The sequence below is a fragment of the Dendrobium catenatum genome, unplaced genomic scaffold (genome assembly GCF_001605985.2).
Source record: "Dendrobium catenatum unplaced genomic scaffold, ASM160598v2 original_scaffold_21676, whole genome shotgun sequence".
Classification (NCBI taxonomy): domain Eukaryota; kingdom Viridiplantae; phylum Streptophyta; class Magnoliopsida; order Asparagales; family Orchidaceae; genus Dendrobium; species Dendrobium catenatum.
In genome coordinates, this window is record NW_021340136.1 from 248,589 (window position 1) to 273,277 (window position 24,689).

General features: G+C 34.2%; 1 protein-coding gene across 1 annotated transcript; it reads right to left on the reverse strand.

Moving 5' to 3' along the window:
- Positions 1-6,189: 6,189 nt before the first annotated feature.
- Positions 6,190-23,241, reverse strand: LOC110111852 (protein CYPRO4). Its single transcript, XM_020843892.2, has 2 exons — positions 21,441-23,241; positions 6,190-6,691 (listed from the first exon to the last, which is right to left on the reverse strand). Exons 1-2 carry the CDS (start codon positions 23,106-23,108, stop codon positions 6,407-6,409), a joined length of 1,953 nt encoding a protein of 650 aa, XP_020699551.1. The 5' UTR covers positions 23,109-23,241; the 3' UTR covers positions 6,190-6,406.
- Positions 23,242-24,689: the final 1,448 nt, after the last annotated feature.

Sequence of the window (24,689 nt, forward strand, 5' to 3'; positions counted from 1 at the left end):
GGGGTGATGCGGTTTCTACGCCGTTATAAGCTGGGTTTGGGGGACGTCGTGGAGAGACTGGAAGGTAAGCTTACCGATGGCGGAGGACGGGAAGGAAAATGGGTTCATGAGTTATCATGAACATCACGTGGCATTTTAGTTGGATGGTAATTAAGATAATTATCAATTTTAACTATCAACCACAAAGATTTGGAATTCAAATCTAATATATTATCTCTAAACCCTAAAATGTTAAAAAAAAAAATCCCACAAAAATTACACCAAAATATTCTTACATTAAAATTTTAAGGGATTTACATTCATACCTACTTTATTTCATACTATTTATATATCTAACATTAAAAATTAAAAAAAAAAAAACATTAAAAATTTTAATATTACATTATCAGCACTCATATAAAATTTTAATATCAAATATATCACTCATGTATTTCATTCTTATCATCCATATCACCCTATAAACTTTAATATTTCAATCCATGCATCCATATTTATTTTATGGATGATATGGATGTAATATTAAAATTTTAGGTGTCATATATGTAAAAAACATGAAATAAAATGGTATGTATGCAATAAAAATTATCTATTACTCTTCTTTATCTCCATATTTTGGTAATCAAATGCACAGTGTAAAGTCATTGTTGGCTTCACTTTCTTGACTTATATTAATATTGTTATAATGTTTCCTTTTCTATATAAATCATAGTCATATCACTATAATAAATAGCAATATTCTTATAAGAACATAGTACTAATATTTTAAGGTGAAAAATCATATATAGCTTTTAAGTCATCACTTCAATACATCTCTTTACAAAAAATAAAAAGAAATATCTTACATTAAAAGGCTTGAGGGCAATTAGTTCAAATCCTTCAAATATCAAACATAAAATATGATTAATAATTAATTTTGATTTAAGCTTTTGAAATTTAATTTTGAAAATGAGCTCAAATATTTTTTATTTCTTCTGAAATTAATTTTCTTTTTTATTAACATTACATATTATAATAATTAAAGTATTTACTATTTAGATAAATAAAATCAAATTAATTCAAATAAATAGAAAGTAGACCTTACATAATAAGAAAATGAATTAATAGAGTTAGTTCAACTGAATTTAGAGTCTCTTTGGGATAATTTTCTTGTTGATTTATTTTCAGATAATAACAATAATTTTATTTGATTATTAATTATTTATTATTTATAAAAATTGTAATAAAATTACTTTATATGATTATAATAAAATTATTTTTCTATTGTAATTCCAGAATCAACTTTACAAAATTATTTTTTCACTTTTCTCAAAACCCAAAAAAATCCTTAATAAATTAATTTTATTATTATTATTATTATTTGGAAATTTTCCTTAATTAAAACTAGTAAAAAATAATGCGAGAAAGAGAATCCAGTGAGGAATCTAAGAGACATGTGGGGTCCACCTTTGACATTCACGCGTCTTCCTTGGTGGCTGGATCGTTATCCGCAACTTCCTCCGTCGATAGCCCAATTTCATAGGCTCTGCGGGTCCCACTTTATCCATTCGGTGAGTTGTGCTGCCCGGGTTTTTAACTTTGCCGTTAACGTGTTCCCCACGTAAGTTTTTACTTTTCTTCTTCTTCTTCTTCTGTTATTAATATAAGATTTTTATATTACCGACTTTTGGTGACGTCCGTGCCTTTTGATTATAAATACAAAAATTAATTATTTAATTATGTAAAAATATTAATGTTAATTTTTAAGAAAAAAATAATAAAGTCAACTATGATCATGAGAAGCTAACAATGTTAGGTTGATATGCAATTTAAAATAAATTTGAATGAATAAAAATTGTTATATTTTAAAGCATTTAATATTTAGATTTTTTTTTTTACTTCAAATATTGAAGAAATTATTACGTTCGAGGAGTTCGAACTAGCTTCCATCCGAACTTCAATCATAATCGGCCATGTCACATATACACTGCGTACAATTTGTACATGATATGTTCTAATTGGAGTCCGTATGGAAGCTACGTCCCGACTCCTAATAATTTCTCAGAATATGGGCTATTGTAGTGGAATTTTGAGCCGTCAACCGCGAGGCAGTGGCCGTGACTTTCATATTTTGACCATTGTTTTAGATTTTTATTAAAAATCCTAATTATAAGATGAAATAATAAGCCTATATACTTCTCGCATTTCATGAAGTTCAATTATAAAATTGAAATTATTATGACAACTAATAATAACAAAGCTAACCACTACAAGAAAATAGTCAATTACCTGCGGATTTTTTCGGCGAATTTGGAAGTTTCCAACATAAAATTTTCCGCTAGCAAAACCCCCTGTAGGATTTTTTTTTAGAAATTATTAAAATCCACCGGAAATACTTATTCGAAAATCCGGCGGAAAATTTTCTGCCGATAATAGACGATTTTCCTAAAGTGAACCAGATCGCACCGTTCTCATTAAATGAAATTATTCTCTTCATGGAATCCTTTGCGCCTAACCAAATAGAATTATTATTATTTTGGCTAAATTGATAAATAAATAATGAATATTTTTGAAATATGTTTGTTGCGTGCTAGAATATACGCGGCGGTAGAGTTTTTAAATTTGCGTCTAAGCGTTGTACGAGTTTTCAGTACACAAACAGAAAAGAGAAATGAACACCAAGGTTTTTATGTGGAAAACCCCAAAAAGGGAAAAAACCACTGGGCCTCGCCCAGTCGTAAAGTTCCACTAATATTTGTTTGAAGTACAAAGGTTGATCAGTCTAACAATTCAAGACGATCGGTTTACAATCAACTTCTCACAAAGTTACAAAGTTCTGCAAACTCCCAGCGTTTCCCGAAAATCCGGCAGAGTTCCGGCGTCTTCACGCGACGGGAAGAGCTCCGGTGGTGGTCGTGGAGGAGAGTATTCTCCCTTTCCTCTTTTAATTTCTTCTTCTTTCCTTCTTCTTCTCTCTCTTCACTTGAGTTCTTTTGTGTAGAATGAGAGCTCTATTTATAGTTTTTCTGGAGTGACAAAGTCTGTAAATAGGTGTGAGATCAGGGGCGAATTGGGAGTGGTTTGAATGAATGGCCAATATTGAATCCTACGATTATACACCGTTCGTTGGACATTTGAAGGCCTTAATGATGTCAGAATTTGGCGATCTTGGACTGGACTCGTTGGATTCGCCTTGTCGAGCTGCTCGATTCGAGTATAAGCTCGTTAAAATCAGAGACCGTTTAGTAACTCAAATTGCGGTTTGAACCTTCCAACAGCGCTTCGGGTCCTTGATTCTAACTCATTTGGGCTCGGATTTGGTCGAATTTGGTGTCGTTGGGTTCGTATTTCCAAGACGCTTAGTTTGTCTGTAAGCTCGCTGAAATCGGAGTTCAGATGCTCTCGAATTTAATTTTTGAAGTTTCCGAACTGATTTTGCCTCGAGATTCGTGCCCAATCAAGATAATTTTTCGATGACATCAATTTTGTCAATCTAATTATTGAAACTATGATCTATCACCTTCGATACATTTCTTCATTATTTTGTTTTAAAAGTCTGATTAATCCACTTTTGATTATTCTCTAATTGTTTATTTATATCAATTCTCGAACTTAATCTTTTCTATTTAAGGATAAATCTCTCAGTCAATCGGTCTAATGACGGACGACAGCGAAGACTAATCCACTTTCAATTCTTTCGGAAAGTTTAAGAGAATATTCCCGACTTGTTAATTGGTACAAGTAATTTACTATAATTAGAAAGAAAATTATAATTAGGCTTTTAATCTGCTTTTCTAATTCTATTATAAATTTATAATGCGTGCGGTGTTTGAAGCCACCGAGCATTTGCTGAAATCAAATCTCAGCCGTTCATTTGAGTCTACATCAAATACTTTTCTATGTAAGAGACCAAAACATAATGCAAATTTTCTTTGTGGGGCCGTTGTCCTTTGAAAATTCATATTGCAAAAGTTATTCTATATTTATATATATATTTTTTTTCTTTTTTTCTTTTTATCTTTAATGAAATAAATATTTTTTAAAATATTCAAAATAAATTTAGATATTTTATTTTTTTTAAGGTCTGTTATTATTGTTGTGGACCACTGATCATCGTTATTATCGACCATCATTATTATTGATTATCAACCATATACCTAATATGTAATAAATAAATAAATAAATAATACTTGTTAGGATATACATGTCTTTATTTTATACTAAATTACTACAAATAAAAGAAAATTATATATATATATATATATATATATATATATTCTATCAAAGACATAAAATTTCCATCAAAGTCATAAACTAAAAGACTAATGACCTAATATTAGATAAAGATAAAGAGAATTTTTTTTTTTGAGTTGATTGCTTGCATATTATATCATTAATTCTTAAAGTAATTTTAAATTCATCATGATTATTTTTTTATCAGAATATTGTGATATTAAAATTTTCCAAAAAATTAAGAAATATTTTGTATTGGAAATCTATAAGTTATGGTTTTATATTAATTTAAAAAAGGTATTTATATTACCCTCAAAGATTTAAATTACATAATAAGAAAATTAATTTTTTAAAGAATTATATTTTGATATAATTGAGAGACTATAACTTTATATAAAAATTTATGTTACCTCCATCGGATATTAAGTCATGGATAAAGCATATAAATTTTTATTATATAAATAATATATATATTTTTTAATTCTTAATGTTAGGGACCCAGCCCTAATCTCTCTGTGACCCCACCACTTATGCTAATTAAAAATAATACAAATAAATTTGTCTACAAACAAACCAATTTTCTTAACATCAAATTTAAAGGAATTTTACTTAAAAAAATTTTCTAATTTGGGCCTAATAATTTCATGATGTGATTGCTCATAAAAACCAAAAGAGAAATCTCCTAATAGAAGAAGTAAAGAGCCAATAGAATTCCTCCATGGATAATTTAATAGACAAATCACAATTATGATGTGAATGCATTAAATCTTGCCCTTTAAATGAACATGAAGAATTTAATCAAATTTTAATTAAAATAATCTAATAAAAAAAACCCACAAAATTAAGGCCACTTTTTAATTAGAATAGAAAAAAGAAGCATCACCTCAAATAGTGACTAATTTAAAAATAATAAGGTTTTCAAATACAATTTCAATCTATTCATGAAATTTTATGTTTCGATGGCTTCAACAATTTCGTCATTCAATTTTAAAGAACCATTTTATTATAATATTGAATGATTCAGATTAACAATCATGTGTTGCTTTCTCTCAGTCTCAACAATATCACATTGATATAAAGATGTGCACCGAATAATCGCTCACGAGATCGACTTCATCAACTTAATCAATGGGCTAATGCCTTAGCATGTTTATCGAGCTTATATATGTAACACGTGTCGACCGGCAACCAATATGATCGGAATCGAAACCTTATCATTTTGATTATATAAGAATTTTTTGCCTAATTTCAATCAGACCATTGATGAGTGAAAATCAACAATATACATTTTATATAAAAGAAGCTTTGAAGTATTTAAAAATTGAAGCCTAATCTGAAGAAATTCACTACTAAGTTTGGTTCACATCAAAGTCTCATTCATATTATGATTTGATACTTAGCTTCCAAATTTTAATGATCAGTTAGTTAGATGTAGACCTCATTTCACTGAGTAATCATACCTAATTGATCATAAAAACAATAAAAAAAATTAAATTTAAGAAAATAATAAAAGTTCATCATCAAATAGGAAATTAAAAAACAAAAAACACTAAAACTACAATAATTGAGGTTGCCCATTAATATAAGAAATAAAAATTCCATCCTACAAGTTCCCAAAGGTAGCAGCAGAAGGGTAGACTAGTAAATAAATGAAAAAAATAAAAGTAATTAAAATGGAAAATAAATAATTTACATATATATTTAAATAAATATAATGCAATGTGTAAGACAGATTGGAAAAAAGTATTATATTCTTAAGATATCATGAAAAAAGTACTTAAATTTAGTTAAACAAATCTCAAACCAATTAGATTTGCTTTAAAATTAGTGCAATCATAAATAATCACTCAAAATTTATATTCCAAAAATCTAACTATTTGGAAACTCGGTTACCCAAAATTTTCATTAAAAGTGTTAATCCTCCCATAATATAAGCTTCATTATGATTATATATTATATATGCCAATATATTCAGACACATACAAAACAATATAAAAAAGTTTATAAAAGGTATTATATCCCAAATTACAAAAGTTCAAAGTTTCAACTGTGTTAATTCAAACTCCAGTAAAAACAAACAAGCAAATTTCCACAAAGCACAATGAAGTGCAAAACCCAAAGGAATTCAAAGATTAAAAGCATAATAACATAGCAGAATTGCAAAGAGTTATATAAGAATTAAGTAACTAAACAAGGATTAGCGCCGAGCATTAGAAATGCTGAAGGAACTGACCTTCATGGGAGTAGCCACAACCAGCGGAGCATCTGGAGAGTCAGTACCAGCAAACTTCTCGTGCATAAAACGGCTATCAACAATGGATTCATCCTTGGGAACAATACGGTAGCAATAGCAACTCTTCAGCCCTTCCTGGTTGCGGTAGCATTCATGGTTGCTTTTCTTCACCTGGAGGAAGTTCCAGATTACACTGAATTTGCCTACAGTTGCAACAAGATGCCTCTCCTGCTTGCCATTCTCAGTCACCTGCACACAGTCATGGAAAGCATTTCTCATTGTAAAGCTTCCAAATCATGAATCAACACTTCAGATAAGAAACAGGAAATTGAAAGAATAGTTTCTGCTACACAATTAAGTAAACACCAAGGGATTTTAAATATGGTAATTCATACAATGGCCATTAAGGTTAGGTAACAAGCTTCAGAAAGTTACAGATCGATTCCTAAAACTGTTAACCTTCAAAAGTATCAGACTGGCCCATGGACTGGAATCTATCGAGCTAGTAGAAATACATAACACCAAGATTAAAATCTAAATAATCTATAATGACAAAAAAAAAAAAAAGATTAACAAATGAAACTATTGAGCTTGTAGAAATGCATAACACCAAGCTAAAGTGCAATACATTGAAGCTTAAACTTCCATAAAGAAAGATGGTCACAAATATTCTCAATGGAATACTTACTGAAAATATAAGCAATAATTTTTTTTTTATTTAAATAAGTAAAATTTTGTTTATTTATCCCATATTCAAATTGTAAAATTAGAATCATCATCAACCAACTAGCATTCTGTTAAACGTCATCGCCATCTCTCACTTCATTTTTTTAAATTAGGTTCATCAACACAACCGCTATGCTCATCCTCATAGCATCTTCTAAACATGGCAAAATAGTGTGCTATTCGCTATAGCACATTTAAAGCACAAATAGTGCACGCTACTTTAATCTCTGCACGTCACCAAAATAATGGCATATGAGGCATATCTTGCTACATTATGAACTATAGTGAGAGCAATTTTATGCTATTGATTAGCACGGACACAAAGTTTATAATATATTATAACTATTTATAATAATTGAAAGGACATATAGCTCATTCGATATTATACTGCTAGTATTAGGATAAAATATACAATGCAACTTCTCATCAAAATGTTATACACTAATAATCTAAAGATGGACTATCATTTTTTATAAGTAAAAGAAATTATAGAAATTATTTTAGGAGTAAATTGTCGACTTAAGGTACAAAATTTCTGAAATTAAAGATCATCTTGGTGTGGTGTGTCTAGAAGGGCATGCCTAGAGAACTGATTAATAATATCAATTGTGATCTAAAAGTCATAGGATCCAGTCATGGAAGCCACATCTCTAAAATGAAAGAGAGATTGGAAGCGCACATCAAATCCTCCCCAAATACTTCATGCACTACCAATACTTAGTCCTCTTCTACAACCCTAATAACTAGAAGCACATGAACTCAAAATAAGTAAAGCTTTTCAAATTGAGTAGCCACATAAAAGAAATGAATTTCTAGATGTTCTTAACCATTATAAATGACCTATGTGGAAATTACTATAGCATCATCAACATTAACATCTTAATTCAAGTATTATGGGTCAAATTTGTCTTCGAGGCCCCTCTTTGCTATATGCTATTGTGAGTGCCTCAAACTAAGTTCCATCAACATTCCTAGGGTTCCCTTTAGAAAATATTTATGGAGCTCCATACTGAATCTCCTTAATATGCATTGCCTTCACCTGTCCTCTTCAAATACCTCCCTAATGATAATGATCCCAACCATTGACACCATCCATCTAGCATTCCGAAGATGGATTTGGAAGATGCAATAATACCCTCCAAAAACAGAAAGGCCATGGAAATTAACCGTAGAGGCTTCAAAACTATAAATCAAACTCTCACAAGCAAGACTGAAGATGAACAAGTACTTTATGCGCTAGGAAACTTGAGTGGATCAACATGATTAACCATGGTCGGGATAATCAAGTCTAGATTAAGTGAGCCATCTTAAAACAACTAAACAAGGAGACTCTTCAACATGTTTAAGCCAAATTTGCAAGAAATAATGGCTTGGTGTAGCTTGCATGGATTGTATGGAAGTACAAAAAGCTACATTAAAGGGCTACACAAGTAATAATAATTATCAAGCAAATGTATCCTACTCCTTCCCACCTTTTCTCTCTCTCTCTCTTTTATACCTGGCCAGTGGTTGGGATATGAGACAACGATAAGAGGTTATTTTATTAACTTGACTTCAACCATTTTCCACTTATCTTGCTTGTAATTAGGAGTAAGGATTTCAATAAATTATTATTATGAAGAGTCAATAAACAAACCCTTCATTACAATTATTTTTCATGCATTTGAAACAATAAAACTCTAATTCAATCCCACACACTCTCCCCAACCTAGCATTGGCACCCACAATCCTCTCTTACTTTGTTAAGCAATTCTCTCTCTTTCTCTCTCCTCTCTCTCACTCTACCCCTCTCCTCACTCCATGTACTCAAGAAAATCAAGAGTCCATCAAAAGCTAAGCAAAAAGAATCCATTCAATAAATAAAGAGGATAATCAAATTCATTTCCACTTGCAAGTATAATCACTAGTTCTATCTTTCTAGTTTTCAGCAATCATAAATCCTTTTTTATAGTTCTTTAAATCACTCTCCCTCTATTTCTATAAATTTGACTGACCTAATCAAAGAAGCAAAATTCCATAGCTTGATTTTTTTAAGATGAGGGAACCCCACATCCACATCTATACAAGCCTAACTTTTGCATAGCTCTACCAAAATATTTATATTTGCAAGAGTGATACAGCAACAGAAGAAAACTCATAGTTCAACAAAAAAAAAAAGGATTTCTCTTGAGCAAATAAACGAATTAGGATTTGGTCTCCATACTTGAATTAAGAGATAAGGGCAAGGAGAGACTACCTTGAATTTAAACATTTTTTAGTTTTCTTGTTTGTAATTAAGAGTTAGGATTTAAAAAGAAAAACTAATATCATACAAATAGGTTCTCCATCATAGTTAATTTTCATGCACTTGAAGCAATAAAGCTATAATTCCCTCCTGACCTTAAGTTGGAGAGCAAGATATTGGTTGGGAAAGAGAGAGGGTGGGAAATGAGAACTTTATTGATTCAAGTGCATGAAAAAAAAAAATACAATAGATATTCAATTTAAATGATTACAATGAATTTAAATACCAGCTTCTACTTACAAAAAAAAGGACAAAAGCATAACAAAAACCAAGCTAATATCTTCTTATCACTCATCACTCCTTAACCCCTATCACATGGAATATGTATGCAAAAAGAGAGACAAGGTGATGAAGAGCACGATATGCTAGCTAAATTTAGTATTGGTACCAATTTATGTGACCCTTTAGTGTAACTTGGCAAGCTCCCATGACAGTTAAACCTAGCTATTCTCCTTGTGAGTTTAATTTATGTTAGTTAAAATATATTAGACAATCCATGAATTAGTTGAACTCTCCTCACAAGAGAAAAGGTGACAAGGGGCAATATATGCTTGCTAAATTTATTATTGGTATGAATTTGTGCGATCCTTCAGTGTAGCTTTGCAATCTCCAATAACAAATAAATGCAGCTATTCTCTTTGCAAGCTTAGTTCATATTAGTTAAAGCCTCGTAGACAATCGATGAATTAACTGAACCACTATCCACACAAGAGAAAAGGTGACAAGAAGCAAGATATGCTTGCTAAATTTATTATTGGTACCAATTTGTGTGATCCTTTAGTGTATCTTGGCAAGCTCCCATGACAGGTAAACCTATCTATTCTCCTTGCAAGCTTAATTTATGTTAGTTAAAGTATAGCAGACAATCGCTGAATTAACTAAAACAAAACCCCACCCACGCACACTTTGATCCCTCCGTCTAAGCTATATAAGACTAACTCCCTCTTACCCCTCATTCTAGTAAATTCTCTCTTCTCACTCTATGTTACCCAAAAAGACAAGGGAAGAAGAGACATTTCTAATTTAAGGTATAATATTTATCATATCCTTCTAGCTCCATCAATGCTAATGCCTTTTAAATTTTGCTAAAGCAACTCTCTCTTTTCCCTTCACTTCATCAACTCCTTCAAAGGAGCCAAATGCCTTAACTAGGTTCTTTCTAAGACATTGTAAACCCTAAGTAAATATCTAAATAAGCCTACATATAACATTTGACATTAAACTCAACCAAAAGATTGAATCTTTAACATGAATCTAACTTTGTTGAAATTAGAACTCTTGGACTTAGATTGATTTTGTTAAAAGGTGTTTCAATCACTAATTCTAACTCAACAAGTCATGAAGAGTTACCAAGTCGAACACAACAAGTCATGAAGAGGGCAGTGAGAATGCCAAGATGGGTTGAACGACTCACCAAAATGGAGAGGCCAACAAAGAAGCACATAGGCCAACAACAATAACTAAACCTTTGCTTTTACTGAAATCACAAAAAGTAAATGCTTAGATGTATTCAAATAAGTTTAAAAACATTTTGATGTGAAACGTACATGCGAAGATGAGTTTCATAATGAATTTGCACGCTTAATTTTAGATAGAACAAATAATTATATCTTTACAATGATTTGAACGACGATATAAAACATTAAGATCGGAAAAACAAGCTTACGGTTGAATCACTCGCGTAAGAGTTAAGATCAAATAACAATCAAGTCAATCTAACATTGCGTACATGAATGGTTTTTACACAAATATCCCTAGACTAACAATGAGATTAATAACTAGAAGTGTCCACTCACTCAACTCTCTAATTCACTATGCTTTAGCGAAGAAGCGTCAACTTGATCGCATGAATTTACTAGGCCACAATTGAGAAGCGTTATGAAAATAAAAGAGTCGGGGAAAGAGTTTACCCAAAGACGAGAGATTACGAAGCTTCTAGTTTGATCACCAAGGCACTGGATGACGAGTAATCTGCAATATCAAGGCTTGGACATGGTTTGGGGAAGAAGTGGGCAGCAATACAAGGTCTGGGAAACCTTCTGGACGTCAATCGGAGACCCTCTGAACAGCAAGACAGCTGTAGGAACTCTGCTCGGATGGCTGGACAACAACTACAGATGTTTGGGTGGTCACTAGGAAAGCTTGGCCAGCAATTTTGACCCTTGGAAAAACTTCGGACAGCAGCCTTTGAGGTTAGAAACGCCTTGGACAGCACGTGAGGGAGTTTGGTCAGCCAACAGGAGCAGGTTCTGGCAACACTATGGCTGGTTGGAGACTTCCCGGACAGCAATTTCCACTTGGAAAATTGCTGGACAGCAATTTACTGCAGCTGTTAGGAGTTAGGTTTTGAATTTGAATTCCCAACTCATGTGATCAATGCCATAAAGTGGCATTTACTGGACTTAATCCCAAGCAAGGCCGGTGGCTTAGAGAGGGGAGAGGATTAATAAAAAAAAAAAAAACTGAAGTTTTAATTTCAGTTTTGATTAGGTTGGGGAGGAATTGACTTGAAATTTGAATTTCAATTCAAAGAGAGTTAAGGCATTTATTAGGGAGTTAATGGAGGAGCTAAGGAGGAGGAGGCCGGCGGTTTCAAGAGAGGAAGGGGAGGAGTTTCAAGATAAATCCTGAAATAAATTTCAGGATTTGAAATTTGGGAGGGAGTTTTATTTGAAATTACATTTTAATTTGATGTCAATTGGAATTTCAAATGTTTGCTTATTAAGTACACCCATAAAAGGAAACTTTCCTTTTATTGAAATCCGAATTTACTAAAGATTTTTATTTAAAATCTGTTACTTAATTGTGTGGGCCCCTTGTTTCTTAATTACCTCCCTAATGGCCACCTAAGCACCGCCTAATATTTCAGTTACTTTTTTTCTCCCGCTTAGCAAGCTTTTAATTTCAAAATCTGATTTGAAATTACTAAGCAATCTTTATTACCTAAGCATCCTGACGTGATTTGAGAACCTGTTTTCTTTTTCTGTTTCTCACACAAGGCAGCAACCACTTCACCCATCTTTCCCCCAATCAAAAATCCCACACCTCTTTCAAACCCACGGCCAAAGCCTCTCCCCTCTCCAAGCCGCCACCCCTATCTCCCCCCAATACCCTCCCTTGACCGCCCCCTTAATCCTCCTTGATTTAATTTGGAATTTTGTCCAAAAGATCTCTTCAACGTGGCCAAGCTGCAGCTATCCAAGGAGAAAAACTGCTGTCCAGAAACATCAGATTGCTGTCCAAGGAGTCCAGATCAAGTTGGATGGCTGTCCTCCAACCCGAAGTTGCCAAACTGCTGTCCACAGACAGCTAGGAGTTGTGTGCTGCTACCCGCCATCTTGCAAGCATCCAAACCTTCGCATCAGAGCTCTGTCTTGCCTTTCCATTGGATTCCAGACTATGATTGTTGGCTGTCTTCCACCCAAAAAAAAAAAAAACAGCCAGAATATTGTATCATTGGACGACCGTCATACTCCACTCCGGCCACCTATCCAAGAACGACGATCTTATGCTCCTCCTTCCTCGGAATGACCTCGGTTCTAATGTAGAGATTCTCCTTCCGCTAAAGCCTAGATCAGTTGAGCGTATGGGCTCCAAAGGTGAAAATTCTCTTTATTAAATTGTGGAATCTTGTTTATCGTCGTAGCTTTACAATTATTCTTTGTGTTTCTTGAATTGTTTGGTTGATTGATCTTGCTCTACTTTTCCTAACCAAGTTAAAAACCACGAATTCCAATGATCAATCTTTTGCTATAAGTGATAATTTTATTTTGGGATTATTTGTTTAAATTGCTCTCGTTAATTTCTTAAAGTAACTCCATCGCATGTACGTCAAAAGACTCATAAAACATAAAATAAAATATATCAAATACAATCATAATCAAAAGTAGATCGTGGCCGTAGATCATGGATCTTCTGATGTCCTCATCACATTTTATAGGTAATCTTAGCTAGCTTCACCTAGGTCATTTTCAGATGAACGAGTTGTTACTAAATCCCATTAAAAAGTTGAACCCAAAAATTCTTGTAAAGATGGTGAAATAATAAGTTTCATATTCATAAGCCACTCAAAGTTAGACCAAAAATGCCTCAAAGCACTGTGATATAAAATAAAACTATTTTTACTATGATTGGACATGACAGACATCAAAGCTTTAGAGATAACAAGAAAACCATAAAAGATTTCCAATACTCTACCTTTATTAACAAGCTTAATATTGATGACCTTACAGTTGCACGCTAGCAATGAACGGAGTCCAGGATTTGATCAAAGAACAAAACAAAGGATTTGCCGATCTCATGTTTTCAAGTACTTTAAAGGTAAAGATGTACTCTAACTGGAAACTAAAGCCAACAAACTACATATAGACACTTCTTTTGTAACACATCTTTCCAATAATGAAAGTAGCACGTAACCTTCTCTTTCGCTATTAGTCATAGGTTCAAGCACTTTTCTATGATCAGCTTATTCCATATTGATTTTAAACCTATCTTACAACTTGGAACCCCAAATTATAATTTCAAATTTTGTGCCTTACAAGTTTTTTGTATCACGAAACCGACCAACAAATTTATGATGTGATTATTTCAAGTGTATTACTAGTCAAATTTAAAGTTTTGACACCTTATCTTTTGCTAAGAGACTTTGGATCCATTTGGGGCAATTGCAGCATTTTATCAAGATGATTGTAAAGTTGTTATTGAGAAAGTAATTTATTGAAAACTATTGTAGTTATTATAAATATTATCGACAACGATAACAACATCAAGCCTTTATCCCACTACGTTGTGTCAGCTACATGAATCCTTTATTGTGTCCTATTAAAGGTCAAATTCTCGTTTAAATCTAATAAAGAAAGGTCATTCCTAATATTTTCTAACCAGGTCTTTTTAGGTCTGCCTCAACCTTTCTTAACATAAGTCAAATCTAATACCTCTACTCTCCTAACCGGGTCATTGGAAGGCCGCCGTTTTATGTGACCACATTCTAGCATATATGATTCTTCAAAGCAGCTTCCCTAAAAAAAAAATCTGAAAAACAATAAAAAAGTAAACTGCAAATGGATGAGTGATAGTGGACAAAAAATCAAAGCAATGAGAAAGCTACCCTCATAGACCCTTTTAAGTCATATCAAAGCTAAGTAGCTAACATTATTTTAACTCCTATTACTACCTTCTCCAAAATTGCAATAGCATGGTGGTGGATGACCTTCCTCAACCATCAATTCAGAGACATACTGAAAAATATTGCAAATTTGGATTTAAAGAAAAAAAAATCATGAATGAGCATGATGTTGGTGGGTGAAGAAAAATCACCAATATAGCAAATTAGAATGAATTAACCATACTCAACTCATAATTTTGGGAGAACTTTCTTAGATAGAGGGAGGATTTAATAACCATTACTCAGATAGCTAAACTGAAAAAGGAATAATAGCTGAAAACGTAGCTTTTATGAGGAAAACTGAAGTAATATGCCAACTCCAAAGACCAATTATAAGAGACACTTAACAGTGTCAACGTAAAGGCAATTGGTGCACTCACCACATAACTTGAGATTGAATGAATTGTATGATTTAGCCTAAGAAACAAATAAAAGAGCTTGAGGGTTCTCTATCCATGCTACAAGCCCAGCCAAAATATGTACAAGCTACCATAGTGACATCCAATCTTGCTTTTATCCCTCATCCTTCTCCATAGTTGGCTTTAAAAACATTCAAAAAGCCCCTCACGTATAATGATAAGTTCTAATGACGGGAAGTGTAAGGGTACGATAAGTGTGCCTATCCATCTAAGAAGAAAAGCTTTATTTTGCCAGAGCTCATAGATAGTGCATCTATGATGATTATGCTATAGAAAACTATGATTACACAGACAATTTGTATTCTAACTCATAGTAATTACTATATGATCCTTATATCCAACTTCCTTAACTTCACAAAACTTATTTTCTATAACTCAAATATGCAAGATGAAATCCTAACATGTTTTATGAGAAACATTCGTAAATAGGAATGAATATGACAATTTTTATACTTAATCGAGTAAATATAATATAAACTTAGGTGTGTAATGATTCTCCCGAATATTAATAATATCTACTCCAATGAGTACTTGAATTTGATTGACCCGAATATTGATAATATCTCCTCCAACAAGTGCTTGTATTTGAGCACACACAAAATAGATGGACTTATCAAGCTCTACATTATAAAAACTTGATTCCACAAAGAATAATCTTTGAATCCAACAAAAAAGCTGATCATATCAATTCTACGTCTAATACGACCGGAACATTTTATTAAATGTAAACATTATGGCTTCTTAAATAATGAATTTTTATTCAACATTTGATTTTATCAAAAGACAGCCAAATTCATTGAACTTGCAAACTCTTGTGTGACAATAGACCCTTTTCCAATTAAGGCAGAGGAACTGAAGGCATTCAAGAATAGACTGAAGGCATTCAAGAATAGAAACCAACATACAATCAATAAATGCATATGATAACAATCCATCTAGGGGTTGCAATTTCATACAACTCATGCGAGCTATGTCACATGATTAAGGTGAATAGAGTTAATGCTAAGTGCGATTTTTCCAAGTTTTTGGGTTTGTAATTTCATACAAGCTGTCAGAGTGAAGTAAGCTTGTGAGTGTATACTCAGGCTTGATACGGGCAGCGTGGAATGCCCAAACTGCAAAAAAGAATTAAGTTCTTCAAAAAATAGATGGACGCTTCAAATTTGGAGACACCAACACCGCCGAGATGATAGGATGAAAATTACATAAAATTCCTAATATTTTTGAGCTGACAATAAAGATGGAAAAGATTTAAATACCAATCAATTCCATGGTTTATATAGAACTTAAAAAAACTTAGAATCAAAGAAGTAATTGGGTTTGATTGGCCCAAGATCTAGAAAAACCAATCCAAAATCAATAAAATTTCAATCACATGTAGAAGACTAACCCATATTCACAATAAACAACATATAGGTAAAGATTGTGGGTGCGAAAAAATAATTAAAAAATTCATTCACTTAAAGGAGACATAAGATAAAGTGAAGTAAAACTTTGTACTACAAGTGATTTTTTTGGGCATATTTCTTTAATACGCTGTAGCATAAGAGCAAATTAAGTGGTACTCCAAAAAATTTTGCTTTGGATTTCCCTCAAACCAACTAGGGCTACCAATTCAAGTTGACAGGTTAAGTTCAAGACTGACTCAAAGTTGAAACCTCGCATTTGTGTGACCTAAACTATCCCTATTTATTATATGGGTCAAAATGTTTGAACCGAACACGACTTGACTTGAACCCGACTACTCTAACCTGTTTATTACATATCAAGATCATACAATTTTTTTGATCAACACAACTTAATTAACTCAAATATTACTTGCTTAACTTAATAATATACATGTTTATTTCAACAAATATGTTTTTAACTTTCAAATAGTAATTGTGTCAATTTCAAGTTGATTTTGATTTATTCAGGTCAATCCAATTTCTAGTCTACAAACACGACCTGAATAATAATTGGGTCACTCAAACAAAAAATTTTATAGTAAAATTCTTGTCTAGTTGTTGTGTCGAATCATTTACTAACACTCTTAAATCCAAAAAATCATATTATTTTGAAATTATACAAGGATAAAGACTCTTAAGACTAAGATCACTAATATTTTGGAAACAATTAAAAATAATGCGAAAGCCAATGGCTAATTAAGAAACAAGTGAAAGTCATTGCACATCCAAACTAAGATACTTGATTAATAAATATGGCTTTCTCAGAAAGAAGGATAAACAATAATGCCAATCAAACTTTGATTTTGGTTTAGCTAATAATCCATTGATGAACCATTGCACTATTCAAACATTATCGATTTCACTTTATTCTCATAGTCAACATGTTGGAGAGCAACGATATGCCCTGGTACTGTTGAAACTTTGCCTTTTAGCTTGAATTAGAAATATGCCAACTTGCTTAGATGTAAAGATGAACAAGTATGCTACTCGGGCTTTGCCATTTGGCATGGTTCTCAAAAGCCAACTCCTCGAGAATAAAGATGAATCATAGGTGTTGCTTGGGCTTTTCCAATTGGCTTGACCAAAAAATTGTTGCTTGGAAGCAAGCATTAACCATTATGTCACTCGGGCTAGTGTAATTTTTGGCTTGGTTCGCATTGTAAGGCCCATTGAGAATGAACCATGGTATTATTTCAAGTTTCCCTATTTCTTAAGCCAAAAGTTTGACGACTTGCTTGAAAATAAGAATGACCCATTATTTCATGGGCTCCCATTTCATAATTGTTCTCACTAGTTCACTCAGGACCAAGGATGAGCCAAAGTAGCGTTCAAGCATTCTTTTTGGCTTGACTCAAAAATCAGCTGCTTTTCCATTTCAACTTTGTTCTCACCGATCATTCAAGAACAAGAATAAGCCATGTTGAAGCTCAAGCTTTACTTTTTAGTTTGACTCAAAATACGCCGACATGCTTAAATGCAACAATGAGAACTATACAATCTATACTACTTAGACTGTATCATTTTAGCTAGGTTATCACTGTTCGATTCACTTGGGAATGGGATGAAACATTGTGATGCTTGGGTCGTATTCTTTCATAATTCATATTTCATTTGTTCACTTGGAAGCAAGGATACGCCATTTTTCCACCCTTGGCTTGGTTCTTGTTGTCCAAGTCAATCAAGTGAGAATGAGTCACGGCGTTGCTTAAATTTTAATTTTTGCGTAAGTGAAAAATTATTCAACTTACTCAAAAGCATGTATTAACAGTTATGCACTCAACTTATAAATTAAATTCACAACTATGTGAAATCTATCGTATCTCAACTTACCGAGTTTTGCCCTAGTTCAAATAGCTTCTCTTCTTTATCTGTATATACATTTTAATCGCTAGTTAAAACTTGTCGAAAAGTAAACTAAAGAAATTCACATTTTCTTCTTTTATATAAATATAATAAACAAATAAATCAAAAAGCAAAATAAAAATATTAAAATATAAAATAAGATAAAAAATGATTCAATGAAAGTCTTTGTAAAGAAAAAATTGATGTTTGAAATTACTCGGGAATGTCAAGATGAAAAGTTGAATCAAAGTTTGCTCAAGGACCAAGAAAAATCTCCATCATCTGCCTCTATTCTTTGACGATAGAAAAATAAGGTTCATCCACTCTCCTCTTCATTCAACTCTCAACCTTCAACCCCTAAATACCCTCTATATATAGGAAAGTTCTTTTGTCATCACATAGAGAAGGCATTTATGCATGAAATCAACAAAATTTCTTATATCATATTAGCATAGTGATACACCTTCGGTTTAGACAATTTCGGTTTTGTCCTAGTTTTCCCCCAAAAAGAGGAATTTCTCCACCAAAACCAATGAAAAACAATCACAAGAGGGTTGAGAAGAGAAGTTAAAACCTTTGCATAAGAAAACCAAGAGAAAACAAGATAAGTTTGTCCACTTCGAGAAGGACAAGATCTCTCACAAGAAAACCCTAGAAAAGAGCAAGAAGGAGGCTAAGGAGAAACTAAGAGAGAGAATACACTTTTCATAATACCCAAAAACTAAACCCTAAAGGCTCCCTTCATACCCATTCAAAAATCCCCTCCCATCCCCAAAATACCCTCACTTAAGTGGGGGGTCCCACTTCCAGCCAAATCCCCCCCCCCTTATTTCCTCCGCCTGTAGACCCGCACGGGTCCAGGCCCCGCCTGCAAACCCGGTCCAACACATAGTTTCATAACAAACTCAATGAGGTCATATCATATATGGCATATGCATTTGCTAAATGGCCACTTTATAAAAAGTAGCGACTTATGGCCTCCAAAACTAAAGATGTTAAGCTCATGCTAGTATCTATCTATTAGTCGCCACATTGTAGTGCTCACTCCCTAGTTGGGCAACTCCGAGTAAGAACATGAGTATAATTTCTATTGTGCGACATTAGTTCAAAAAGTTTATCCTCACCACCTACCTCAATAAAAGGTGGTTTGAATAATAGGTGGAGTTCCTCAACCTCTTCAAAATGCCGCAAACCTCCTTTAAGATAACCACTACAAAATGCGAATCCCTTCTCCTATTTATTGAAATACACAACACATCAATTTCTAGGTAAATGGATGCACATTCTACACATAAATATACACTCTTTTGATTACTCAAGTGCCTACATAACTCACCCTACAACTCCCCAAACAATAGATAACTTTAAGAATTTATTAAATACATTTTAGATCCAATTGCAAGAGAAGATGATCCATTTGAAGATTTTGAAAATTAAAATTCACTCTTTGATGAGGAAGATTTTGATTTCAATTACTATTTGACAATTGGGTCTGCTAAGGATCTAGTGTCCAAATGTAATAATCACAAGCTTGACAATTGATGGTGATTACCGAGCTAAATTTTACTCCAGTGTTGATTCTAGTTCATAAAGAGACATCTTACTTATATCTTGATGTTACTAACATAGATAAATGTTAAGTGAAGTCTTAATTAATTCTAATACTTTCCATAAACATTTAAGCCTCCAAATCTACTTATATCTTAAGAGCATATGATTATCTAACTCTACTTATATCTTAAAGAGTATATGATCATCTAAGTTATGGAGTTTTGCAAAATATTCCTGTTCTGATACCACCTCTTCCACCATTATCTATAACATGTTTCAAGAATTTGGAAAAAAAAAATGTTTATAACCCAATGAAATCAATGCAAGAGCTAGGTGTGTAAACACGTTGAGTCAAAGTTGGCTTAAGCTTAATCTTGAAACCAATAATTTGCGCTAGAGTTCAAGGGACAACTTTAAGTTGGCTCATGATCTGAACCATCTTCTAATGAAAGAGATAAATTGAAGATCAATCAAGGTGCTTTGAAGTCAAAATCATGCAAAGAAATGAGAAACCGAATGAAACAAAGAGAACAAATATTTTAAGTTAAGTAAATAACTTTGCAATTGAGCTAACTAAATTTAGGTATTTATAAACGTATCTGGCATATACGTGAAAGGTTGGAGTAGTTCCAGTGAAAGATAAGATTGGAGAGAGTCGCCTTAGATGGTTTGGTTACATAAAATGGCAGCCTTCCGATAACCCGGTTAGGAGAGTAGATGTATTAGATTTGGCTTATGTTAAAAAAGATAAAGATAGACCTAAAAAGACTTAGTTAGAAAATATTAAAAATGATCTTTCTTTATTAGATTTAAATGAGAATTTGACTCTTAACAGGACACAATAGAGAAAAATGATTCATGTAGCCAACTTCAAAGAATGGGATAAAGGTTTTATGTTGTTTTTGTTGTTGTTATATAAACATATCTTTTTTTCTAAATGAGGTAGCTCACAAGCTGATGGTTTGAGCCAAGGAAAGCTCAAGATACTCACTATCTTATTGGGCTTTCACATGAGCCATTTTTTAGCTATCTCATGACTAGAGTTGACATAGTATACCCCTAACTGGAGCAAGGTCATGCTTTCTTGATCTAATCATTTGAAAGAGCATTATATTCTTATGTTTACTTTATGCTTATTTTTCATTCATTTTCAAAACACATAAGTTTGTATGTTTTTTGGGGCTAATTTAGCATTTATCATAGTGGGCAAGTCTATATAAAAAGTTATTCATAGTTATGTATTATATATTATGATTATTGAATGAAATATGTTCCCCTCTCTCTCCTCTTACTAAGTTTTCCTCTCTCCTTTCCAAATCTCTATTTGTCGTGAGCCTTTCTCTCTCCTCTCTACATCTCTCTCCCCCTTTCTCTCGCTCTAACAATAAGATCAAGTACAATCAAAGGTTATTCCATGCAAACACTCAATCATGTGATTTTATCATCTTTGTCAGGTAGAAAAAATGCTTAGTTATGAAAAATACATAAAAAATAAGACCCTCAACCTATCCTACATGATGAAGAAAAGTAGTGAGTATTCAAGATAATATGAAAACATAGTTACCCATGAGAACTGCCCCTTCTGAAACTTGCTTTTGCCAGCCAAATGAGAATCCAATGGAGTGAGCTTCAATAATCTTGGGGATGCAATCCGGTTGCCCATTCTTCCACTAAAACCAGTCTTCTCCTTCCCATCCTTGTCTTTAAAAATAGTGCATATAAGAATCAGATATGTGTCTGTAGTACCAAGAACCCACTTTCCATCAAATGTAACATCAACATGTGTGATAGGGGAACCAAGCCCAGGAAAAGCAGTCTTGGCCATTCTCATTGAACTCTTTGAATACAGCCGGATCTTGCCATCAAGAGAACCAACAACAATCGAACCATCACCAGTTGTTGCAAAGCATTGAAAATTAGTGCCCCTTGCAAACTGATGCCCTTGCGACCATTGCAATACTGATGATTCCATTGAGTTCGCTATATTTTGAACCAACCCTCTCCGATCTCTCATATCCCATTGGCAAAGCCTATTATCATCCAATCCCAAGAAAGTTGATTCAGATGGATCCAGTTGTGAACCCTTGCTATCATTTGTGATGTCCCTCATGGTAATATCTGTTCCATCCTTCTCAAACTTCCATTCCGTCACAACCTTTCCCGTTTCAATATCAAGCTGGTCAACTCCACTAGAATGGGGTTTTGCAGAATTCATTTGACTCATCAACAGCATGTTGGTCTCGCCTCTCATCAGAAGGGCCTTCTTAGGAGTGGAATAGTTATTCCCATTACCAGAAATTCTCACCGAAACCCCTTTCCCATGAACTCCATGATTAAAGTTCCTTACTACCTGGATGCCAGAGTCGCTGACAAGGAAACTGTTATCAAGAGCTCCAAGGGCAAGACTCTGTATTCCTCCTTCATCAACGGCTTCTTCAAACTCATCAAACAACGACTGGCTTTGCTTAGCCGGAGAGGCATGCACGGGGGGTTTGTCAAAGTTATCGACTGCATCCTCCCAAATGGAGTCATCAGCTGAGTCCGGCTTTGCCCATGCCATGAAGTCCTTGCCAAAAACCTTAACTGTATTCTCCTCGTTGGATTCAAAGCCATAGATGTTTTCAAAAAGACATTTTTGGTACTCACTCTGGAAAATGCCGTAAGCCTCTGCAGTGAAGAATTTTATAGCCCAAACTCCATCCGCGACGAAATCAACCCGTTTTTGGTCCGGGAATGTCTTCATTTGCATTCCAGGCCCAACCTCAACCCGCACCTTGGACCCAATCTTTAAGAACCAAGGAGAGGAAGAGCCATCCCGTTCCTCCTCCACGTCCTCAACATCCAAGTTTCCATCGTGCGAAGAGGTGTACGGGTAGGAGGAAGACTTGACAAACGAATAAATTACCAACTTCTCGGATATAATCCACTTTGCAGACGGCAAGCTGCCGCCTATGTGGAGGTAGAGCTTGACTGCGTTCTTGATATTAGGGTTTTTGGTTGGGGTGATCGATGAGGGGGAATTCGAGTATTTTAGCTTAAGAGACTGCAGCTTCGAGTCCACATCGTCTACAGATACGGCGGTACCTGGCTTCAGAGTTCCGGCTGGGCTACGCCCGGTGGGGGTGGCGCTCGACACCGGAGACTCTTCTTCTTCCGTTTCCGACTCGTCTTCTTCTTCCTCGGTGTCGGAATCGGAGAGCTCCAAACCCTCGCGACTGTGGGAACCGCCCATTCCCGCAGAGAGAGAGAGAGAGAGAGAGAGAGGTTCGAAAGAGAGAGGTTCGAGAGAGAGAGAGAAGTTGGGAGGGAGATCGTAGGTTTTGCCGAGACCGAAGAAGAGCAAACTGTGAGAACAGCGTAGGCATAAAGCTGATGAATATATATATATATAATTACGCCGAGCCAACACGGCAAAGAAAACATTCTCACGCCCTTATTATTATTATAATTTATTAAGTAATGGGCGATAAATCATTAAAAAAATAACTGAAAATAAAATTTTTGATAGGAATGTCAAAACGGATTGGCGGGTCGGGTTTGGATCTAATCTAAATTGACCCTGGTCTAAACAGGTCAACTCGAATCCAACCTGATTTTACAACTGGCCAGGATTTCCAACCCGGACCCGACCCTCGTTGGTTACAGGGGTGACTTGATCCAACCTGAGACCCGTTAGTAAAATTCAAACCTAACGTGCGGCGTCCGTCAACTCCAACTTGGGCAAAGCCAATGTGCAGGGCGAGGCTAGGGCGGGGCGACTCGGGCCATCAAGAGAGGTCTGTGAGGACTAGACTAATCGCGGTTTGCGGGTTTGAGAGCCAACGACGTTGAAGCCCTCTAAATCCTTGAAATCGTCATGGAGCGATGGTGAGAGCTTGGTGGAGAAGGCATCGTGATGGGAGCTCGCTAGAGAAGTTAACGATAGTTCATGGTGAAGGCATTGTACATTTGCACGTAGAGCTAATTGGGGAAGGCATTGGTGCTACTGTAAAAGCATTATAATGGGACCTCATTAGAGAATGCATCAATGACCTCGCCGGCGATTGAAGAAGCATATTTAGTGAGACATGTAGGTTTATGTTTAGGGTTCCGGGTCAAACCGATTTAACATGAAAAGGTAGAGAATCAACATTTAATGTAAAACTTAGGAGAGATGGACTAGCTAGTGAGCTAATGAGCCGAGTCAAGGCAAGCTCAAACTTTAGCTTGTATTAATATATAAGCTATAATCTAAACTCCACTCATGGGCTTATTAATAAGTTAAGTTCAGGCCTACTCATGAGCTGCCTCGTAAGTTAACTCAATTCACTTAATCCTGATGCAAGGTCAACTTGGAGATGACGAAAGTGGTGCAATGGGATGGGGTTGTCCACATAGGATTATGGATGAAATCTAGGGGGTTGTGGGTTTTAGGGTTGAAAGTGGTGCAATGGGATGGGGTTGTCCACATAGGATTATGGATGAAATATAGTCACTTAGGGTTTGTTTGTGATAGTTTTTCGACTGCTTTGCTTTTCAAACAGCAATCACAGTTTCGCTTGGCTACTACTTTCTTATTGTTTTATCGCTATTTTTCATAGATATCTATTGTTTAAAGCCGTTTTCTATAATCATAATACTAAAGTTGTTTTCTCTACAAGAACTTCGCAACCAACTTTAGAAAACACTGCAACCAATCCAAACAAAACATTAGTTTAGCTTATTAAAAATTTAAAATTTATTGTATAGATATTGATTTGAAAATTGCCTATATCAGATTTATGTATTGGCACTTAACATAACTAAAAGAAGAAGAGAAATTAAATTAAAATTA